The sequence below is a fragment of the Idiotropiscis lumnitzeri genome, chromosome 10, assembly GCF_059441095.1.
Source record: "Idiotropiscis lumnitzeri isolate Australia: NSW breed Sydney's pygmy pipehorse chromosome 10, RoL_Ilum_1.0, whole genome shotgun sequence".
Taxonomy (NCBI): Eukaryota; Metazoa; Chordata; class Actinopteri; order Syngnathiformes; family Syngnathidae; genus Idiotropiscis; species Idiotropiscis lumnitzeri.
The window spans coordinates 17368935-17392409 of NC_142400.1; the positions used below are offsets into that span (position 1 = coordinate 17368935).

The following is a 23475-nucleotide window of genomic DNA, read 5'->3' on the forward strand; positions in this document are numbered from 1 at the left end:
AAGGTAAGATTTACTCACTTTTTAAATTTCACACTTCACAGGTCAGCTTGTACTCCGGAGACACTACTTGTAGCCTATGCAAGGCATTGAGCAGTAAATTTTGACATGTTCCCTGAAAGAAGTCCACCACAAAAATATTTTGAATAAAATGTTCAATGCACCTTCACTCGTCGAAACATGTCATTGTGATCAATATTCAAAATCCGCCAGTTTTTAGCCACCCCGGGGCGATGGCCATTTTTGTCACTTTCTGTCGACTGAAAATGACATCAAGGGCTCAGCGAACAACCAATCATGGCTCAGCTTTAGAAAACAGGTGAAGCATGATTGGTTGTTACCTGAGCAACTGTGATGTCATTTTCAGTTGACAGAAAGCGGCAAAATAGACGCCACTAAAAAACGGGTGGTTTTTCTTGCGTAAAACATACTGCAAAGAATTTTGGGTGCTTGACTTCCCATTAAAAAAAAAAAGGGAAAACTTTTAAAATTGTCAACGCTTTTTATTGAAATAAGCCTGTCAACCCATTTTATGACTACACAGAGCGACAAGTCTGCTCTACATACATCATGATACATTTTGTCACACGTACAATATTTACATTAAATCAGTAGAGATGACATGGCTTCAGACGTTTGCTTTTTATATGATTTGGTGGAAAGCAGTCCATCAGAAGGAAGGAGTTTCAAGGGGACAATGCACAGGACAACATGACGGAAGTCGTTTCCATTTGCCTTTTTTTCTGTCCGCCCAGCTCTTGAACTTTTTATAATGCCTGGTGGTCTGTCACCCTGCACAAAGCTTTCCATCCACCTTTCGAGATTAGCCTCAGTCTTACTTCAGTGAGGCTGCAGGGCCGAGGTTAACATTAAATGTATTGTACTCCTCCGTACAACATAGATGAACTCCAACTGACTTCTTAGGGGAATACTTTGGCCATCACTGGCATCATCAACATGCACCACTGCTAAATTTTCTACCGTTTTATCCGCTTCAGTTTTTGTTACTTTCCGAAGCTGAACGTGATGCTTAATGGGAGTTAAATATGGAAGCAGCACTGAGTTATGATGTAAATGTTGGAAGGACTTCACAGATAGAAGAGGGCTGGGGAAAAAAAAGGATTATCCGGTAGTGCACATTTTCTCAGCACACCTTACAATACGGAACTGGAACCATGTGATTTCTCTTAGCCTATCAGGGAAGAATAACAAATTAATAACAAGATATGATACAGAATGACAATGAAATATATTCATGAACAATTTTGTAAAAGTATAACATACTGTAACATCTTGAAATGTACTTTGCTTACTGCAGGGCTTCCCAACAATCATTTTCTTTTCAAAGTTTGCAATATTTTTCAGTGTCTCAAAACTGAGGATTAAAACTAAGGGGCGTAGGGCGACGAGTGGGTGTGGCGGCGACCACAGTGGTACTCTGGCCCCTTATTTTATTTCACAAATATTTGACATTAGCCTCATGTGACAAGCCACTCACATTTTTACATTTCACATCAGCTATTTGGTATTAGCTATTTTCAATCAAGTGGTTGGTTGATGACAACCACACAAAACGTGCTTTCATTGCTCAACTTTTTTGTATTGTCAGCCAGCTGTTTACTCCCCAAGCTTCCATATACATAAAAATAATGTGAAAACAGTTTTTACAAGTGCAAAAAAATAATTTCTCTTTTAAGAGTAATAAATAAAAGACCAATAAAAAAATAAATATATTTGACACGCAAGAAAATTCATAAAGAAAAATAAAGCAGCACTGGTGAACTAAAGCGCAAACTTTCAACCATGATTCACTAAGGTTGAACTTGTATGCAAGCACTAACTAAATTATGAAAATGGATTATGACTATTTTCTGAACAGTAACCACAATGCTGTTTTACCTGCAGGTTATCAATAATGGCTTGGTGTTACTGCCACCTGGTGGTCATTTTTATTAACTACAACCAACCTCTTTATATGCGATGCAAATGGCCAAAAACTCAAATGCAACACATGGAAAAAACAAAACAAAAATAAAAGGAATGTAACAGGCACAAATACACTGATCGATGAATTTCCTTTCGACCGGCCAGCAAATAAGTTCAGTTCTGATTGACATTTGATGTAGACATGCATATACGTATGATATGGACTGTATGTAGTCTTTCCCTAAAATAAATAGCATGATAAAATGTCTCTAAATCGAAACAGCTGAGGCGTAAAAGCTTTTCATATTCGCCACATGATCAATCTCCATTTGTTTAAATGAATTTAAGACAACTGGTAAAATGGACGCTATACCTGCACCAACCCAAGCTGTTTACTCATTGCTAATCTCACGCACCTTCTATATCACGAGACCACACAAATAAGGCAGAGACAAAATGCCACCATGACAGTTGTGACATTTTGGGAAAGAACAAACTGGACGGTAAATGCAAAATTTGAAATTCAGTTTTGTTACTGTGCAGTTCAATACCCACTCTGTCCAAAAGGGAATCCTTAACATTTTGGGTATTCAAGACAGAGTCGGAACAGTGATTCCGTTGCCCTGCACTCGGCAAGCTGTGGTGACAGCTGCTCCGCTCTCCAGTCAACCTCCACCTGCCAGCCATCACCACGTCAAACCTCCAGGTCGGGCACGGCCTCCTCCTTTAGCTGGATTTCATTGTCCGACCCCGTCCCCACATCTGAGTCAAATAGCGAGTGGTCAGAGTTGGGCGTGTGTGTTTGCGTACGTCCAGCCGAGTGGCTGCTGGCGTCGCTGTCGTCCAGAGTGTCAGTCCTGGAGAAGAGCCCAAAGTCCAGCAGACCAGTCACCGACGGGGTGCCGCCACTGCTCTCGCTGTCTCCATCGTAATAAAGGTCATCCACCTCCACGAACCATTCGGGCCAGAATCTCCTTCGCATCCGCTCGCAGAACATGGCTAAATTGATCAGTTCCCCTATGGGAACAGAAAGGTCACATGAGTTCAATGTCAAAACCCAAAAGAATAGGAGTGCACAGATTGGTAATTATTAGTGAAAACAAATAGGAATTCTTTTTTTAATTCAAAAATATAAGCACAAACCTTTAATGAGTTGCTCTGGCCGCGTACCCGGCAGAGTCCACATGGCCTGAGCAAGATGTCCAAACACTGTGGCATCTAATGTGGATATCTTGGAGCCCATAAAGTATTTCTTATCTCCTACAGTGTGAAAAAGAGACGATTCCATTAACCGGAATTTCCAGTGATCAATACGACCCTTTGTTCTGTATATATATGAAATGCACTGTATTCATAGAGATACAGTTGCCCCACTACTGGCATTCACTAAACAAATAGGATGTTAAGAAAAGACAGTGTAATGACCCCATATATTGAACGCAAAAAAATAACTCACATATATTTTAAAATAATCCCACATCCTCTCACAGTCAAAATGCAAGGAGCAAAAATTGTTTGTGTTGGAGCAAATCTAGTTTAGTGTGTTTGGGAATTTAGGAGACCGCGCTGCGCCATGTTGGGCATTTCAGTGGACCGAGGGCATTTCTTTTTACACGCGCAAGATGTACCTGACAATTTGGTGACTTGAAAGTAGACAAAACTTGAGACCAGCTTGGAGCAGGTCTAAGTTGTGGCGCAGCTGGTGTAACACAATTTTGATTAATATAATTGAGGCGTTTCCAAGTGTGCACTTCACAGCTGTGATTTGTGATCACCTTGGCCAATTTTACATACATCCTGCACTGAATTTAAAGGGAATGAGGGAAGCCACTTCCATTGGCCGAGAAGCAAGTCAGCTATGTTCACTCCCACCACGGTCTTCTTCACGAACCCCTTCAGTTTTAAGCCATGAGTGATCCAATAAATAAAACAATGAGCCGACTATCTCCGTGTATTACGCAGATAATAATATGAGGATCCTTCTGCAATAAAGCAAAACAGTGATCAATTTTAAACCAAAAAAGCCAACCTAAATGTTGCTAACCCTACTATCATCATCCTAAAAATATCCTTGGATATAAAATACTTGCGACAATTAGGCCACACATCTTCCGCAGAATGACGAAAATTTTGCAATAATTCTTAAATATAAGTTGCATCCAAGAACATCAATGCATTTGTTTTCAAGGTATTTTCACAATTTAAAGGTTCAATTACGTAAGCCACCAAGCGTGTTTTTAGAATGTGGGAGGAAACCGGATAAAAATCCAAGCAGGCACTGGGAGAAAATGCAAACACCACACAGGAAGCCTGGATTTGAACCCACGACTTCTGCACTGGGAGGAGATGACGCTCACCAGTCAGCCGCCGTCCCACCCATCATTAGTATCGATTTGTGGAGAAAAAAATTGATATGCATTTCCTTACACAAGCACTCTTACTTAAGTATATCGTGTGAGTATTTTTGCAACATCTGCACACTGCAGCGACTGTACATTTTGTCCCCAAATCAAATGTCAGCGCATGCCCAGCAGGCATACGAAAGATCAGTCTACTTGCTTTATGGACAGGCTCCATCGATACAAGATTATCATGTAAATGTAATAAACCACAATTGTATTTGACTGAAGGAGCAAATAGTCCCGCCTACCGAGTAGCGTGGCCAGTGTCCTCATGTCCTTCTCCATCAAGGCGTAGACTTCCTCCTTGGAGAAGCGGCCGATGCCGTGGCCGTACATCTCCCTGCGTACCATGCTGCCATTTAAGCGAGTCAGAAGCCATTTTAGCGTGTCGCTAAGAGGTCCACTCATTGCCAGGAGCTTCTGCGTCTCCTCCAAGTTGTCCACCCACTGACAGTAGGTGATCGTCCTGGAAGGAATGTGACAAGTCAAATCATTAGTGTTCGTATTAAAAAACATCTTTCTGAATGGAGCAAGTAATTAGCAAAGGCCAATGCGTAGCTGTAGTTCACCTTCATTTTTCCCTCATTTCTTTTTTCATGCGGGGCATCCCTTGCGCCTCTCTGGCGCCCTCTGGCGACGTTGCATCCAAACATTAAAAATAAAATAAAAAAAATCATATTTTGATTTTTAACGGAGGGTCCAAGTGAGAGTTTGTTCACAAGGCCCCAAATCCATGACAGCTCTCCTGCGTGCATACGCGAACAAGATTAAGTTTCTCTTAAACTTACAGACTCAGACTTCCTGACTCAGTCTTTGGATAAACAGATTACAGACTGACCTTTTAGTTCAGTCCAACTGTGAGGCTAGACTGACAGTATGACAACATTCTATAAGTAGTCCCAATAAAATGAGGAAGTATCGTCTGGTCTTTTGCTTGTGATCGACTGCTTCCTTAATGGTGATTGGATGAAAGCATCTGGTTTATTTTACAGTTGGGCCTGCTGAATCGAGAGGCCACGCTCCTCTTCCTGTTTATTATTTTTGGTCCTGAGACTATTTGCTTTTCTTTCCTTGCAGATTTGAAAAGGCCAATGAGTGCAAGTCAGATGACCAAAATATTAAAAGCTAATATTTTTAGGTGAAGGGTTAAACGGTTGGGGGGGAGTTTTTTTTTTTTGTATTCCTTTATATAATCCCTACAAAGGCTGAACCACTTTGAGTTGAACCTTCACCCAATCGTTTAGCTTCATAGTTACAAGTGTTTTAAAGAGGTAATGGACTCATCCTATTCTAGTTCTTCACAAAGATTTGTGAAAATCACCAAAATCATTTTTGTATAATCCTGCAAAGGAACAAGCGCAAATAAAGACAGCATTGCATCCTTTGTGATAAATAATTGCAGCAATTTTCAGAGTACAAATCTTCCCATACAAATTAAAGGAATTATATGAGAATACATTTGGAAATTGCAGGTTCGGGACAATAAACAAATACTAAAACTCTTGCAGAATCATCCTACACCATTCAAGCCCTCAATCTCATGCACACGGCACACTTAGTTCCCCCATGCATGCACTGTGCAATCGTCCATCACCATCCAATTTGTGTACCACACCACTACATCTATCCCAGTCATGTCCAGCTGACTTTGGGAAGACAGACTACACCCTGCATTGGTCATTTGTCAGTCTATTAAGTAGGGTCTCAATTGTCTTGAATGCACGTTGAGGAGCGAGGACCGAGCATTGAGGAGCTTCCATATCTTAAATTGAGGGACTGTTTGGATATTAATTTAGTTGAATCCAACTTGAACTATAAATCATAAAGTGGACATTTGTGATGATAGCAATAATTCTGACACACATTCGTGACACGCGTAAATGACGTGACGTCATCTTTGGAAGACAGCTCCATGAAATTATGACATCAAAAACATTTCTAGAATTGGGGACGTCACAATTAGATTATTTTTCAAAATCATTCAACACTACTTCCTTTCCTGACTCTCGTAACTCAAACAGCAGCATGCCATCGCAATGCCCTTCCCTGCCATAAATAATTCATCCAGGAGGTGAGCATGTAAGTCTAAACATGGCACAACGTGGACAGAGGAAGCAAGGAAACCTAAGATGAGTGGAAGGCATAGACCAATGTGGGTTACATCACTGACCTCTGTGGATGGAAAGAAATGCTTCGAACATTAACTGTACTTGGACATGACACACAGTAGATACAGTTGTTGATGCTGTCAGCATTTTATGGGCCAAAATACACAGTGATGTGTGCATGTGTGTGTGTGTGTGTGTGTGTGCGTGTGTACGTGCGCGCATGCGTCAATGGAGCCTTTAAGTAATGGAAAAACACTCAAGGCTTGAGGGCGGAAAGTAAATTCTGATAAGTGGTGTCTTTCTTACCTAGACAAAATGGAATTGCTCACCACCGGAATCCTGCTGTACACGTTTAGCCTTCATCTTCTTATTGTTTTGGCATTCCAATATTGATTTAAATGCACATAGGTGGCTATAAAACTGCCTCCCCCCCACCACTCTGGTGTCTCTGCCGCAACTATAAATAATCACCGTAGAATTAATACTCGCTGCGCACAATGGGCAAAGGAGAGCACCACTGCCAACTACTGGAGTGGATGTGCAATTACACTTTATTGTAGAACGCCGGGGAAAAAAAGCATGTTCCCAAGGGTCACACAGGCCCGCCTCAGCATCGCACCGTGCCGCCCCCAGGGGGGCCCGCCCCTCTATTTGAGAAGCATGGATCTAATGAGATCCAACACATGAACTACAGTGTCATGTGATTGGCCTAATGCGGTCAACATTCGGCCTTCTTCTTTTCCGCATTATTCGCTGCACAGAAGACGACTGCTTGATTCTGTTTGTTGAATCGAAGAATAAAGTGTGCAAAATTAAATAAAGAAAAAGAAAAAATGAGCATTTTGATTAACTCTGGAGGTTAGGTTGGAGTTCATATGTTCCAATGCATATAAAATAGAAATGCACCGCAAAAACTGCAAAATTTGTATACAAGCAATTTGAAAGTAAATTTTCCTAAAAGAGGCATCACCCCCCAAAAATGATTTGCATTAAAATGTTCTCTGTGCCTTCACTAGGCTCAACATGACATACGAATAATGCGTTTGTGGAATATGAGTTAAGCAGCAAAATCCTCCCATTTTTACCCATCAGAGGGAGCGGCCATTTTGTCCCTTCTGTCGACTGAAAATGACATCACAGTTGCTCAGAGCCAATCTAATGACCAACCATGGCTTACCTGTTTTTTAAACGGAGCCATGACTTGTCGTTTGGTAGACCCTGAGCAACTTTGATGTCATTTTCAGCCGACAGCAAGTGATAAAATGTCCGCCCCCTGTGATTGACAAAAACAGGTGGAAACACAATATTAATCAAGATGTTGTGTTAAAACAAGTAGGGCTGTGTAGAACATATTTGTGTTCAGAACATGTTTGGGTTGACTTCCTCTTTGAAAGTGTGAATGTCCCTTTAAAGTAATCAGTTTAACATTAATACTGCAAAACATTGAAACACGTTTAAGAAGGATGAAAGTCTCATATATAAAGTCTCATCACAGATGCGACTGCTCAGATAAATTCACTAAAGTTCCTGCCATTTGTTTATTCAAACTAATCGTTTATGAGCCTGGAACTTCATCTCTTGAAACAGTCTTTTCTTCTCTTGTACATCTGAACTTCCTGCTATGACCCAATGACTGACATCACCAGATAAGAGTCCTCCCCAAAGCTGCAAAACTTGAAGAACCTTACCAATATAGATGTTCTTCCACCATTTTGGTGACAGCTCGAGACACGGCTCTCTCCTCCGGCGTGAGGTTGTGGTTGAGGTTGACTCCCAGCTTCTCTTCCAGGAAGTCGACGATGAACTCTGACCCTGAGACCTGCTCATAGTTATACTCCAGCCAAGGCATCTTGCCCTGTGGTGACAGCTTCCCATCAAAATAGTTCTAGGGAGAAAAAAAACATCATGTAGGAGGCCTCCCATCCATTTCAAACAGTGCATGTGCTCATTTGGGGTCAAAAGCAAAGCGCAAACCTGGTAGGGCAGGTCCACCATTCTCAGATAAGTCTCTATTTTGAGGCAGAAAGGTGAGAGGCTGGGAACACCATTCTTTGGTCTGGAGAACTGATGAAGGATGATAGCATCTTTTGAGTCCAACTCCTGCTCCTTCCTGCACACACAGGGAGAATTTTGTTTTGAAATGGAGCTTGTCTAGTTCTCTTTATCACTCTATAATACTGTCCGTTGCTGAGTAAAATCAAAGCAAATCCGTTTAATCTGTAAAACGATCAATACTTGACTGAGTGAGTCATCACACTGTTTGCAAGAAAGGCTGAACATTTCCCATCCATCTATAGTGATGCCGGCAAACACTGACTGTGCATAAGTCATATATTCACTTTTGAGTGCGTTTGGAGGTTGTTTTAGTCATGGTGTCCAGACAACCATTCACAATCACACACTGACAATATCGGAATTGAATCCACTCTGCTGATCTATTTTGTACTTGTGTGGTAACACTGGTATAAAACGGCACTACATCACAACAAGAGGGAGTCTTGGTCCTGAAATTAAGTACCCAAAATATTGCTAAGTGTGACACAATTCAGTGCCAGAACACAATTATCAAAAATGACCTGGCAAAGGTAGGTTTTATTGACTTTTTTTCTTATTATTTTTTCACAGAGTAGACTCACAAAGTGTTTCAAATCGAACAAATTTAGTAGTCATACATATCGCTGATGTTTGCATCTCCACAAGGATCACATTTCAGGGAACCGTTAAACATGGCTTGTTTGTTGGGTCATTAATACTGAATAGAAATGAATGAAGCCAGCATTAATATGTTGCAGCTTGCTCCTATACACCCCAAAACCTTTTTTTGTCATTTACTTTTTATTAAGGAAAATCTTGAACTTTATATAAATAAAGTAAGAGCAAAATTAAATGGAATGAGAAGAATTAAAATGTTGGTGCGGCGCCTGCTGGTGTTTGCACCTTGGATACTTGGGGGAGTATATCACACAAAACCCTTTTCAAATCAGCAAAAATCTGTTGATTTTTTTTTTTTATCAATTTTCCCCTCACATTAACACATAACAACATAAGTCTAAGGTAATTCCATTCAAACAAATTTAAAAAAAATGGAAAAAAGGTCCAAATTTGATTGATTTTTCTCTGTTTTAATGTTAAACAAATGGTAAAACAGTCAAATGTTCTGCTTGTAATCTTTATTTTTTTAAGCATTAAGTCCAAAACAGATAATATTTCATTAATTATTTAAAAAAAATATTCTGCCATTTAATAGGTTATTAAAATGTTATTCTGCCAAATATCCAAACCGGCCTCAAAAAATCCAGATCCTGCGGGCCCTAATAAGGACATATGGATACGGCACAATTAAGCACAGTTAATGGGCTCATCATTAACATTAGCCGCTAATGCATTTTCCGCAATGAATGAAGAAAATGTGCTTGTCAGTATCGTTACATTGTCTGTCCATGGATTACTCCAGTTTGCATCCGTTGCGTATAGGATTATAACACTGCATTACAGATGCTAATCGTTAGCCACTCAATAGCATTTTGCAGTGTGTGTTAGCAATTGGCCTAAAGCAGAAAGCATTCAAAATAATGTTATAGTTAGAAATACACAACGTGTAATTCACTTTATTTCAAGTTTGATTTGTCAGCAAATGTCAGCTGAGAATGGCATTAACTAGCTTGTTGCAAAGTGAGTTGAGTTCACTGCCATATATATACTTTTTGCTCAATATCAAATGCAAAAAATATGCAAATTGGCCAAGTGAAGGCTTGTACGTATTTGAAAACACACATATCTTAAAGGCCCCATATACCCATCCTAATTCTTCAAGGGGAAATTCAACAAAGAATGATCCATAATCAATAAACTGAAACTGAGGCGCCCCAAACCACACCTTGCACAGGATCCCATGGAGGCTTGGCGGGCTCTGATTGATTGGTGGCAACAACATGAACGTAAATTCACTTCTCCGTCAGTGTGTTCTGCTTTTGTGTCTCTGTCCAATGCCTTGTGGTGCTGAAACTGTTTCTTGTCAGGTCACAGAAACCATAAACGTTGCAGCGTTCAAGTTCACAGATCCATGACGCCAAATCATCCGTGCCGCGACATATGCCACATTACATTCAAACAACAACAAAAACATCAACAACTGCATTACACCAACATGTCATCACATGTCCCAAACAGATGATGCTGGTAGGCTGGCTACAGCCTCAGTGGGCTGCACGTGATTCTGCGGCAGTGCTTGTGCAAGGGATGCAAGGTTGCTCAGATTGTTATGGCGGAAGTGGGCCCCGAGATTCTGTTTACACAGGTTCCATTTACTGTTCTGGACCAGCCTGGCCCACAAATAATCCCGCCAATGCCGGCCTTGCACTTGTCACACTAACCATAGCTCACAAATCATTTTTGGTATTCCAAAGAAAGATGACATCTCATTACACTTCTATAGGTATATAAAGTACAGTACTAATGTGTATGAGCCTCAGCAGGGGTTTGTTAAAGGTCGGCACGAGGAGTGCTTCGTTTTAGTCACGCTCAGGTGCCGACGGGAGGGCACGGGAGCTGGCACACGAGCGGACGCGTGACTCGGATATTATTTAAATATATATTTCCCCCACTCACTCGGAGAGTCGTGCCCTTGGAAACAGGAAGCAGACAGGGAAGCCCCAGGAACAAGACGGAAAGTAACGCTTGTGTAACAAAAAACACCAAACGCTTACATTGCCCAATTGTGTTCGCGAGGGGGCGACAGGAGAGGAAAGCGAGCCTACCTGATAGCAAGCAGCTCGTGCAGGAGGTAGGCTGCAGCGGCCAGGAGGGCCCCCCCGGTGATGTAGAGAGTCTTCTTCCACCAAGAGTCCGAGCCCAGAGCCGTCATGATGCCGCCGTAGTCCTGCAAAGGGAAGGCGATGATATATCCATACAACGACTGCGGCTGCTCGGACACACACAGCCCGAGGGGGAGGCTGTGATTTCGCCCGAGATCCACCACACACGGCCGGGAAGAGGCGAAGCCAGCAGCCCAGTGCATCCTCCCTCCGTCGGTCACAACCAGCCCTCTTCCTCGGCGCCGCGCTCCCTGCTAGGCTTCATGTACAAGCCGCTCCGGCCTACGGCATGATGGCGTGGTGGTGGTCTAGGGGGGTGAGGGGGGTCGCTCATATAGTTCCGCAAAACTACAAGGAATAAACCCTACGATTTCCCCTCCCCAAGATGATGATGCTCAGCACACCCCGAGTTCACTTTCCTGTGAAGCGTCTGTCATCGTCAAGTTAAGTAGAAATTCAGCAGCTTCACTTCCGGATCCCGTTTTTTCAAAATAAAGCGTATAGTTATGTGAATTCTGCCCTCGTGGAAGAGAAAATACCTTGTCTGTTATCTTTTGACTCTGCTTTATTGAGTTGGCAAGAGAAAGTTTTTTTTGTTATCATTATTTTTGTTTATTTATTTTTTTTTGATCAATGAATCATTCCCAAGTCAATTATGTGAAAGTGGAGAATTTTCCACAGCACGCATGATGATCTCACAGGTTGGTAATCACCGCTCAAATGAAAAAGTTTGAGATGGACACTAAGATCCAAATTTGTGCATTTTAGATTAAACATTAAATGTGTAATAGTGACCTATCAAGCACTATGGTGGTTTGTCAAAATAAACTTTTGAGGATTAACGGCCCTTCTTTTCTTTGCCATCCATTCACACCGCTTTAATGAAAATAAGTTGATTGTAAAAGGTAAACACTTAAAAACGTCATACTAATTTCAACACACCAGGGTTTAACTTTTAAAAACTGTGACCACAAACACAATGATTGGGTTTTGATGTGTACAATATGAGTGAGTGCATAGCTCCAGCAACTTAAATTGAAGTCAAATGTCACTACTCCTGTGCTTATCATCCGTTTAACATATTCCCCAATTGTCTCAGTGGACACTTTCAGGTTTGGACTAAAGTCTAAACTAATCATGTGCAAGATCAATCAGATGATTCCTAACCTGTTTCTGATTGGCGCAGTTACAAGCATTACTACTGACCCGTGTTACAACAGCCCCGTCTCCATTATTCTTTTATTTTGACACACAATGATTAAGATCCGGCCTCATTGTAACAAATAGTGTCAACTTCACACAGCCGGTCTATTGTCTGTAAGAGTGGAGAAGCACCCCGCCCTAACGAGCTCCTTCATCCCAGTGAGACCAGTAGTCCACCAGATCAATTCAAACCAGCAATACGAATTAGGCCTAATAGCATTCGACAGGATGTTAACGGTGGAACAAAGTGGGACGTCGTTCTAGCTGTGCTCACGCAAGTAAAATTGTACAAACAAAAGACACTATTTGAGAAACTCTAAGAAAATCAGATTCGACAATGTTGACTTTTGATTGAAACTGTTGTGGCAAGTAGTTTGCAGCACTTTGAATGTGAGCATTACATGTGCTTCAACTACTTTGGCGATTGGATCTACTTATGTAACCACGCAGGCTGGGAACGTTCATTGAAAATCAACTTTCTAACTTCTTCTGGTCGACATATTTAAGCATCAAAAGTGCACTAATGTACTCACTCTGGAGCAACCTCGGAAGTACAGGAGGTAATTCATGTTGAAGCCGCCGGCGCTGACCATCGCGTGTAGTCGGACAATGTTGGCCGGGCATGCCTACAGATGGCTGCGAATAACTTGCTCAAAGAAGATTTCGTCAAGGTGCTTCCGACGTCGAGGGCGAAGGCGGTCAACAGGTGGCGACGAGCCCAAGTCAATAACAAGATCAAGATCACCTTTTTGGGCTGCAGCGGGGTGATCTGAGTCTGTGTGCCGTGAGTACCGCAATTTACAGGCGCGCACCCGCGGTAAGGGTGCGCGCGTGGGAGAGAAGTATTACACGAAGGTGGGAGGAGACTGGCCGCCTGAGAAAACATATTACTAACTGTCCAAACTTTTTTGTTTGAAACCAGTAAGGGAACTTTGACATTCTTGAGCTTCAATTTATTAAACACAAAAAAGAGGATCTACCAGAATGGCGATCCTTAGTCTTTACAATTTCAGGATTATAAGTGTGATTTCTGAACTTTAATCATCGAGCCGTTATAAATAAACTAGTACATCGTTACAATTTCAATGGCGAATATTTTTTCTGTGCATCTCGAGAAAACTAGGTATAGTGAACAGAAACAAACCAAGCCAACTGTCAGCTATGCACAGTGAAAACTGTTGTGTGGTCTTTATTCAATATACATTTTAGAGTGACTATTTTACTGTGAACAGTTTAGGCATCAGTTATCAACCTTTTTTCAGCGATGTATACAGCCTGTAAAATATTTTTCAGCCAAGTACACCTTAACCATAATCATTTTGGGTTGAAAAAAAATGTTATTTAATTAAAACTGAGTGCCGTGCCATCATTGTCAAATATATTTAACTTTGGAATTTAGTTACTTTAATCAGTATGGAAAAATACAAACACAAACGTGTGTACATTAGTATCAAACTACAACTTAATGGGGGCTAAATACAGGTTTAGGGGTTCTTCAGCTGTTCTGTTGATAAATTTAAGTGGGATACTTTAACTTAGCATACATACATATATATATATATACATATATATATATCTTGCTTACCTTAAATATTATTAAATATTTGAGTTGAATTTACACTGCACAATACAGTACAGTACATGCCGTCAATACCTCATGTTGGAAAAATACAACTTTACTCTCACAAGATTGACTTTTTAATCAAGATGAAAAAACATCTTTGAAGATAATAACTTTCTTGGTAAAATCGTAAACATGCAACTGATTTTTTTCTTAAAAACAATTCATGCCACTATGACCTTGTTTCAATTATGGTCACTAATTTCAATCATTGGCATTTACATGTATACAAACTAATTTTAAAGGATTAAAATTATTATAAGTCCTTAGAAAACTTCCTCTCATGTGAGGAGTCTTTGCACCCACCAACTGCAGAAAGTTTACAATCCAGGTTGCAAGGTTTAACTCATTATCTCATCTTTATGCATATATTTGTACATGTACAGTGAGGGAAATAAATATTTAATCTCCTGCTGAATTTGTTTACGGTAATAGAATATCAGACAAATGTGTAAAATTTAAAAAAATACAACATAAAAGATGTAAAAAAGATTTAATCCCCAAGCAAAACACAGCTTGGTGCTGAGTGGAGAAACTTGAGGGATTTTGGGCTTCCTTACTGAAACTCTCGAAATCCTTTTTCATGTTTTCTTTTATTTGACGTCTGGAGAGAGCCGCGAGCTCCATGACCTCAATATGCTGCTTTTGTGAACCACTACGTTGTTACCCGGGCAGTAAATTATGGGTAATTGTTTTGATGAAAGATCTATCCAAGGCTTCAATTAGATTTTTTTTCTGCATTTTTGACCGCTATCTAATACTATAATCAATAAACACCCTTTTAAAAAAATTGCTTTGCAAGTGAGTAAACAAATTCACAAGGATGAAATAGTAATTTCCCCATTGTAAGATGTCAGATTCCCACAAAATACATTTAGTCATTAAAAACGTGCTTGCGCTCACAGCACAACTATTTAGACATCAGACAAAACGTGCCTTTTTCCATGCCATTGCCTTTATTCCGATTACATAATAGTGGCACGTGAAATGCGTTCAACCCTCACGAGGATGTGACTGCCCCTCTTCCTGCTTCCATGCTAAAAATACTCAGCCTTGTGGCAGCAAACTCACATTTCTTAACATTCCCGACACAAATAAGATGTTTGACTCATGGTCAGAATATCCAGCGAATCAAGTTGAAATTATGAAAGATGAGCCATGAGCATGCCGAGGCAATGTGGAGCTACAGCTCTGCTTCTGACAAATTTGTTTAAATAATTCTCTGCTGCCTAGATGAGCAAATCAGCGACTGGCTCAAATTTCTTGACCAAAGTGTATATATGTTCAGTGGCTCAGCTGTGTGAGGCTGCGGAGTTGTCCGGGTTGTCCGTTATGTCTGAAAGAGGCTCCTCAGCCAGTTTGACAGCGTGCAGGGCATAATTGATGGCAGTGCTGTTGATCCAGCCCCAGGATCCTGATACTGGATTGTACATCATACCTTGGACCGACTGCACTGAGAAACCATCTGATAGAGGAGAAAGTAAGATGTGGGTACTTTTTTTTTTTTTTTTTTACACGTTCGTGAGTTCAACTTGGCATCTTGCATTGCTTTACATAAGACACCAATGCCTCTCTGAGGCTATTCAGGAAGCAAACAATTTACACAAAATGCCTTTTCTTGTTTTGTTTTTTAAAACTTATTGCAAAAGAATTACACAAAACACAGTGTTTAAAGAAAATAATGTGAAGAACACTTTAGTCTATACACGAGGAGTTGTGAACATATTTCAAAGAACACAGCATAACCTTCTACATTGTCATTTATTCAGCGTTAAAGGTTAATAGTTTTGGTCTTTACTTTCGTTACCTTCTTTGTTAAACCTGTACGATTAACTCATTTAATCCCAGCTGTTTTCACGAGACGAAAAACCTAAATCAAAGCGTTTTTTCTGGATTTTGACTGATTTTGCAAGGCCTACAGATATGTGTTCTAAAAATATAAAAACATGGAGCTATAATGCAAAAAAAAAAGGCTAAGACGTATAAATACGTCTTGGGGAGGCAGGGACTGCAATTTTGAAAACGTTTAAATACGTTTTATGGATTGAATGAGTTAAAAATGTTACAAAAAAAAAAAAACTAATTTATGAGGTGAGGCTCATTTTCGCATATCATCACCATTCCGCATTCACCACTGTGGATAAGCACTTTTTCATTGCATTGGGACAACCGATAGACATTTCTGACGCTCTCCATGGTAACTTACTGGACTTCAGACGGCGCTCCAGTTCTATTGGGCTGATGAACTTTTCCCAGTCGTGCGTCCCTCTGGGAACGATGCGCAGCAGCTGCTCGGCTGCCACTATAGCGAGTGCGTATGACAGGTTGGTTTTATTAATGGTGGTGATGAAGAGAGAGCCGCCTGGCTGCACAGGGACAACACGGACAGTTTTCGTTAGAACAGGATCAATATTTAACGTACAATACTTGCCGTGTCAGTCTTAATGCTGTGGCATCAAACGCGGCAAATTGCAGAGGTAGATGATTGTGGAAAAAGAGTGAATAAAAAGCCCACAATATAGTTTGAATAAGAAGGTGTCATACAGAAAGCCGTTTCTTCAGGAGCCTTGATAACCAGCTAAAGTCTAATTGCTAGTAGAATTTTTGTCCTCCCGAGCAAGGTAACTTTGGCAAATTAGAGGGAGAACTCCACATTAGAAATGAGAGGAAAACGTGCACTTCATGCTGCATGCGAATGTTGTCCTACAAGTGTGCATAAATGTCACAGGGATACAGGAGTGGAAAGTTGTCTTACAGGTGATAAAATGTTGGTTGTTAAAGTTGCTGCACAAAGTGATTACGCTTAAACGGCTTTCATTTTTATAGCACTGTGAGTTTCTCAAGGGCGACATCTAGTGGTACACAATGAAGCTGTTTTTATCCTTTCATGATTTGTCTGGAAGCTCTTTAGTGAAGAATGGTCAGCTAAATAAAATCATTCCCTTCAAAAGGGAACATAATGTGAGAGTGAACTTGTTTGATAATAATTGTGCGTCAAATGTATGAAATACATAAAAATAGAAACACACAAAGAAAAACAAAAAAGGTCAGCAAGGCAGATTTTCTCTTCAGTGCCAAGTGAAATCAATAAAACACACTGATGGATTCCCATTGAGGCACAGCAGAGGGTACCTTAGCAATGTCACCATCTGTGCCTGAGATGAACATGCCCACAGGGATGCAGGGCAGTTTGTGACTTAAGGGAGCAGCTGGAAGCAAGCACACACCTTCAGCACGTGGCTGCAGCAGAAGGCGAATGTTTCCAGGTCGGCCAGATGTTCCACGACCTCGGACGCTACGACGGCATCGAACAGGACGTCTCCCTGGTCCGCATCTCCTCCCGCCACATCTGCCGACAGCTCCTCCAGGGTGCACGCCCGATAGCTGACCCGCTCGCCAAGATCGGGGTCATACGACGAATGCAGCTGTGCCGTGCCAATGCTGTCTTCCACTGGGTCTATACCTAACACGCTGGCTCCCAGGCGACCAAGAGGCTTGGGGGGGGGGGTGTTCGTGGATGAGGTGGATTGACATGAGAGAGATGCATTACTATTATCATTGCACATGGGAGTGGAAAAACAAAATAAAAACATTTTAGATACACTCAAGTCTCGATCTACTAATGCCTAATGGAACAAAATCTTGCTGAAGACAAGTGTCATTTAACTTTTTCACTTACGTTTTTCAACAGTGACAGCACCTAAAAATTTTTCCTTGAAAAATGTTTAAAGTTCACAAATTTGAGGAAATATTAACACTCTAAAGATGAACAAAGCTTCCAAGTACCGACTTCAGCAAATACCTGATAATCTCGGAAAATATATCCGTTTTACATTTGCATGTTTTTCCACCAAATGGCAGTAGGTGCAAAGGATGAATGATTTATCGTTTTAAAATGAAAATGATGACCTAACAATAGGGGATTTCAAGATGGGCAAAGCTACAGTTATTTTCTAAAGCTTTTATCCCCCCAAGCTCACCAGTCGGAAGCGAAAACCAATCAGCTTCGAGCGAGTTAAAAAAAAAGCGTTGCATCCACGTCACACAGTTGCCTGAGTTTATGCTTTCTCGGCTGCTCGCAAATGCTAGGCGCGAAGCTAACTTGATCGGCACAATGTCTATAGGCGGCAGCTATGAGCTGCGGATCCTCTCCTCTAAGTAACTAATCCTCACTTCTGTGCAGCAAATAAGTTACACTTCTATCAACGTAAAGGAGCAATATCTCGAAAAGTGGACGAGGAGTCGCTATGCATGCACCACCGAGCAAGAAGAACATGAGAAGATGCAGACCCGAATGCCAAATAGCTGGAGCTGTAAGAAAAGCGCATTCCATATGGTGTAAAATAATTTTGCAGGAAATACACATAAATACAGTCAAAAACAAAATGCTGAGTCGCATACCGAGTCAAAAGCCAAAGAATTAAAATGTGTTTTGGGACAAGTTTTGAAGATGGACAGAGAGGGCCTTGCTTAACATTTAACAGGAGGCCATTCTAAAAGGAAAGACCATTAGTTAAAATGAACGTTTATCCACCTGTTCCTATTCATGATACAACTGAATAAGTTATGACTTCCTACGAGAACGTCAGCTTTGTGTTCAACGTAACCGGGCCAGTTCATACTGAGTAAGTGAATTTATGAGTAACTTGAGACGAGATAATAATTATTTCAGTATTCATACTTGTGTCATTTTTGGGGTGGTTTGCTTTAAAATGACCCCTATGTAAAACGAGTGCCTCGGCTCAATAAGGGCTGGGAAACACAAGTCAGCTGTGATTAGGATCGTGCTTTAGTGCCCCCTCATGGACTGAAGTTAAAAATCCTGCCCGTGTGAACCTGTTCGCCCAAAGCCAAGTGTCTCTCTCCTACAGCTGATCTTCTCTGATGGGAATGCTTCCAGTGACAAAAACATCTAGAGACATTTTCTCAGTAGCATTTCCCCGCAGACAGACGTTGTGGCTTGCTCTTATGTGGGCATCAAAATGACAGCCTGTGTGAGCTGCATAAATACAGGACCTGATTTTGTCCTTCCAGATCACACTGTGCAGCTAGTAAATCCTCAGTGTGAATGAAAGCTGAGACGGGCACTCGGTCCCAACTGGGCAGCGGTCAACACTAACAAATCCATAAACAATTGTAAACGACCAACTGTCCACTCCACCAAACTGAGACCAGTCAAGTCAACAGAAACGGCAAATTAGACAGACGTTTCAATGTTTACTGCTATATCTAAGGATGGGCACAGGAAACTGAAAGCAGAGTCTTACACTGTGACAGACCTTTGTTTTACAAGACAAGACAAGCTGACATATAAGAAGGTCATTGAAACAATTGCAGAATATTGTGTTGAAGGGAAACACTGGTCAGCTTGTCTTTTTAACACCAGCTCTGCACACATACACATACATAAAACTCCATTACCTCAGTGAGCAGGCCGCCTCCACAGCCAACATCCAATACTCTTAGTCCGGCAAGTGGTTTTCCAGGATGTTGTGCTTTGTGCACATTTAGCAGATTATCTCTGACCGGAAAAATAAGCAAAAGTAAGTAAAACATGAATATTACAAATAAAGCAGCCGACCATAATCTGAAATGGGCGAAATATTTGATTGCTTGGTAGGCATTCTGTCAATGGAGTGCATGCACTGCTCGGCTGTAACCATCAGTCATTACTACACTTAAATTGAAAATTAACTCCTTATTTTAGAATTAAAACATTGGTTTATCATTTGTAGTGTGTATTTTTCTATTTGTATGTGTATGTTTTTAATGTATGATATAAAGTTTTCTTTTTTTTGTTTTCTTTTTGAGACCCCACAAAAAGGGCTGAATGACTAAAGTGAGCGGAGCGCAGATTGCTATCATTGAAGCGTGAGCTTTGATTGCAAATAAAGAAAATAGCGGTAAATCGTTGACAGATATGCAGCCAGCTAGCTAGCTGCTAATAAAAGCTATTTTACCTTTCAATAACATCTGGCCTGTTATTCTAATTAGAAAATGTGGGAGATATGAACATTTATTTTCTAAACAAGAGGTGGTTCCAAATGTGCAATAGATCAGCATTTAAAAAAAAATAAATAAATTAAAAAACACCACAGCAACATTAAGGGTATCACAGTAAAAATGTCAGAAGGTGACAACCCCGCAGCAATAGTACAAATGATGCTGCATCTCATTCAGACATATCCCCAGGGCAGAGATACATCAGGCAAATCAGCCACACTCAAAACGCGGGCACTGGATCTGTCATACTGTCACCATACCGACACATCAACGGCACCAAAGAGAGCACAGTGGGGGTGGAGGAGAGCAGAAATGGCCTCCGCGCTAGATGGCCAAAGTAGTGATTATCATGCCCGGGCCCCAGCAGCAGATCTTATCAATCAAAGCATGCACATGTGCAGCGCCCGGGTGACTGAAATGCTATTGGCTGAAAATGTGTGGAGGAATCCTGTCATCTTCAATTTGTACACTTGGCTCTAATATACCACAAGAACTGATGCCCCCTGGTTGTGTTTAGACAACCAATATTTTTAATAGCTCACATGGGTAGGACCTTGGAAGCAGAAATGCGCTATATAAATAAAGTTGCAGTGCATTGTATTATAATTTTAAATATATTTGTAGCAATGCACAATTTGTACAAGCACGCACCTTATAAAAGGCACTCTTAGGTCATTCATGGCGTGCAGGGCGCTGAACTCGCCATTTTCATCCCACCACTTGCCAGCCAGTGATTGAAACCGTTTCAGTTCATCAGGGTCCACTGTGGTTTGATGGACCGCTCTTGTACTTGGCAGGGGGAAAATGCACAGCATGTTACAAAAAGAACTTATTATGACATGATGTGCAAGTGGAAAAAACACATTATTCACACGTACGCACAAAAATCATACTAGTGTAAAGATCAGGAAATGAATTAAAAACATACTCTAGCAAATGTATGGTAAATAATTAGGTATAAGAAACTGTCGTTTTTAGTTTATTTAACCAGTTTCCAAACCTGTGTTACACAGGCTCTTTCATGAATTTCCAATATGGAGTTTTAGTGATCGCATTTTTAGCCATCTGAAACTGCAGCTACTGCCTCTGACACCTCAAATGCTGCTTTTGTATTTTCTTTGTTCTTTTTTATAGTTACTCTTTTTTAGGGGTGATATTGTGAAGATTGGTGCTGTGATAAAAATCCATACATTTTCATGTCATGTTGCTGTCAATAAAAATAAAAAAAAACGTTACATTATGTGGGTTTATTGTGTAAAATATCTATTTATGTCACGAAATAATGCGCATTTTAGTGTTTATAACTTGCTTCAACCCAATTAATCAGAATTTTTCCCTCGCAAAATGACCGCAAGCTTTGACTTTTCTGAGACCTCCCTAGCACATATTGTCCATGATTTTATTCATTACATGCTGTTTAGCTCGAGAAATTGTCGGTTCTTAATTTGGCAAAAAATATTGCCAGTGGAAAACAGCTGACAGTTGCTTTCAGCTGTATCTTTTCCAAATTAAGACATAACTAAGGAGTGTAAATCACTTCGGGGTGCCTAGGGCTATGTGTGATGCTAGCGGTAAAAAAAATTGCCATGCTTATGTTTACTATTCTTATCAAGAAAAGAAAAAAAGAATGCACAATGCTCATATTTTATATCAATGGTAGACCCCCAAACCATGTGGAAAATGTGTTTGTACATTTTATACTTAGTGCGGCTTGTGAATGTTTGAGGCAGACATCAGACATCTCCGGAGTTTCAGGCAGAAAGTAAAGAAAGTAAAGAGGCTACGTCATGTGACCTCGGGAGGTTCAGACAGGAAGTAAAATGCCTGGTCATGTGACCACTCACCTTTGGTATATGATATATATTTTATAGAAGATGGAAGGACAGACAACCTATTATTTTTTCTATTTCAAACGTAGATTCCTTCTATCAAAACAACACTTTAAGAAGTTGTAACATATAAAGTGCAGCAATTAATGTTGCCACTGAGATTAATGTTTGTTAATATATTTTCTTGAGAGCAATGCCACAACTTTCGTGCACAGTACCTGATTTGACGTTGCACGGCGTGCTGTTGTATCTGTTCTGCAACATTCATCTGGAGCCACAGTGTCCTCCGTTTACACAAAATAGTCCAACTGAATCGGTTCCGACCCACGAGACTCTGGACAACACCGCATACGGACACTGCTTTGCGCCTACATAATCCGAACATGGTACTGCAAAACTTGTAAATGAGTTATTGACAAAACGGCTTGACGTTACAAGCTGACAGTGTACCGCGATACTAAAGTAACCGTTCGGCAAGAAACAGCAAATAGTATACAAAGGTTCCTGGCTCGCATAATTTGTGTCGACTTTATTTCGTAACTTTTCTACATCACATGACTTTAGTTTTTGTGACCTCCATGCTGCTCTTAGGGATTTTCTTAAAAATCATTCAGGAAGACGGGAAACAAACAAAAATCCTTATCTATCATTAAAATCCACACCACCACCTGTAGCCTAACCGTTAATAATGACAAGAGGTGTTTTGCAAAACTGTCCACTCTGCCACTTTTGAATGGGTCCGTTATAGAAACAGGCTTCTTTCTGCAAAATGTAAACACTTGCAGACTTAGTGTTGCACGTACTCATATATATATATATATATATATACACACACATATAAATACATATATATAAATATACACATATATAAATACATACACATATATATATAAACATACACATATACACACACACATATATATACATACACATATATATATATGTGTTTGTAAAAATGTTTTTTTTTAATCAGTCTTCGCGGTGATTAAAATAATGGTAATTGAGCCAATTTGCTACTTCTGAAGAGCATAACAAACCTTTAGCATTTCAGCACCCAATAGGTAGCAACGTTTCAAAAAGGTTGATGGAACGCTTACCTCTGAAAACATGCTGGTTGTTGGTTTACAGTAGCAAATAACTGTTTTGTCACTTGCCATGCTTCATCTTGGTCTCATGCCAAAAAGGGGACAGGATAATAATTACTGTTTAAAAAAAAGTGTAACTGAGCCAGGAAATAGTTTGGTCAGTTCACAGCTCAAACACCTGTTTGTCAATTTGTCATTAAGTTCCTTGATTGAGAACAGCAAATTGCACATAGCATTCCGGCACATTGAACTGCCGGTACACGTGTATTTAAATATTTAGCAAAATTAAGTTCACTTGCTAAGATCATAATGCCTTTTAGGCCCATCCTAAAATTACACTCAAAAAGCCAAATATCCCACATTTTTTTTGTATTTATGACTTATAATAATCCTGTTGAATCTACACTTATTGTCTTTCCTGCTGATTCAAATGATCAGCTCATCAGCAAGCTCTGAGGGAGCTTGATCATCTAAATCAGGTGTGTTG

The 23475-nt window shown here is 40.5% G+C and overlaps 2 protein-coding genes across 5 annotated transcripts; both read right to left on the reverse strand.

The window, feature by feature from the left end:
- Window positions 1–479: 479 nt before the first annotated feature.
- faxcb (failed axon connections homolog, metaxin like GST domain containing b) lies at window positions 480–13244 on the reverse strand. Of its 2 annotated transcripts, XM_088307156.1 has the most exons (7): window positions 12984–13244; window positions 11191–11312; window positions 8408–8543; window positions 8122–8318; window positions 4574–4791; window positions 3067–3183; window positions 480–2940 (listed from the first exon to the last, which is right to left on the reverse strand). In XM_088307156.1, the coding sequence occupies exons 1-7, from the start codon at window positions 13041–13043 to the stop codon at window positions 2618–2620; spliced, it is 1173 nt and encodes a 390-aa protein (XP_088163282.1). In that variant the 5' UTR covers window positions 13044–13244; the 3' UTR covers window positions 480–2617. The 2 variants fall into 2 exon arrangements, with proteins under 2 accessions (XP_088163282.1, XP_088163281.1); XM_088307155.1 differs by lacking the exon at window positions 12984–13244 and having other exon boundaries at window positions 11191–11696.
- Window positions 13245–15006: 1762 nt separating this feature from the next.
- coq3 (coenzyme Q3 methyltransferase) lies at window positions 15007–23238 on the reverse strand. 3 transcript variants are annotated; one of them, XM_088307158.1, is made up of 7 exons: window positions 23001–23238; window positions 22122–22237; window positions 20726–20863; window positions 19493–19592; window positions 17299–17565; window positions 16278–16437; window positions 15007–15536 (listed from the first exon to the last, which is right to left on the reverse strand). In XM_088307158.1, exons 1-7 carry the CDS (start codon window positions 23058–23060, stop codon window positions 15364–15366), a joined length of 1014 nt encoding a protein of 337 aa, XP_088163284.1. In that variant the 5' UTR covers window positions 23061–23238; the 3' UTR covers window positions 15007–15363. The 3 variants fall into 3 exon arrangements, with proteins under 3 accessions (XP_088163284.1, XP_088163283.1, XP_088163285.1); XM_088307157.1 differs by having other exon boundaries at window positions 22122–22300; window positions 23001–23237; XM_088307159.1 differs by having other exon boundaries at window positions 22122–22292; window positions 23001–23234.
- Between the last annotated feature and the right edge of the window lie 237 nt (window positions 23239–23475).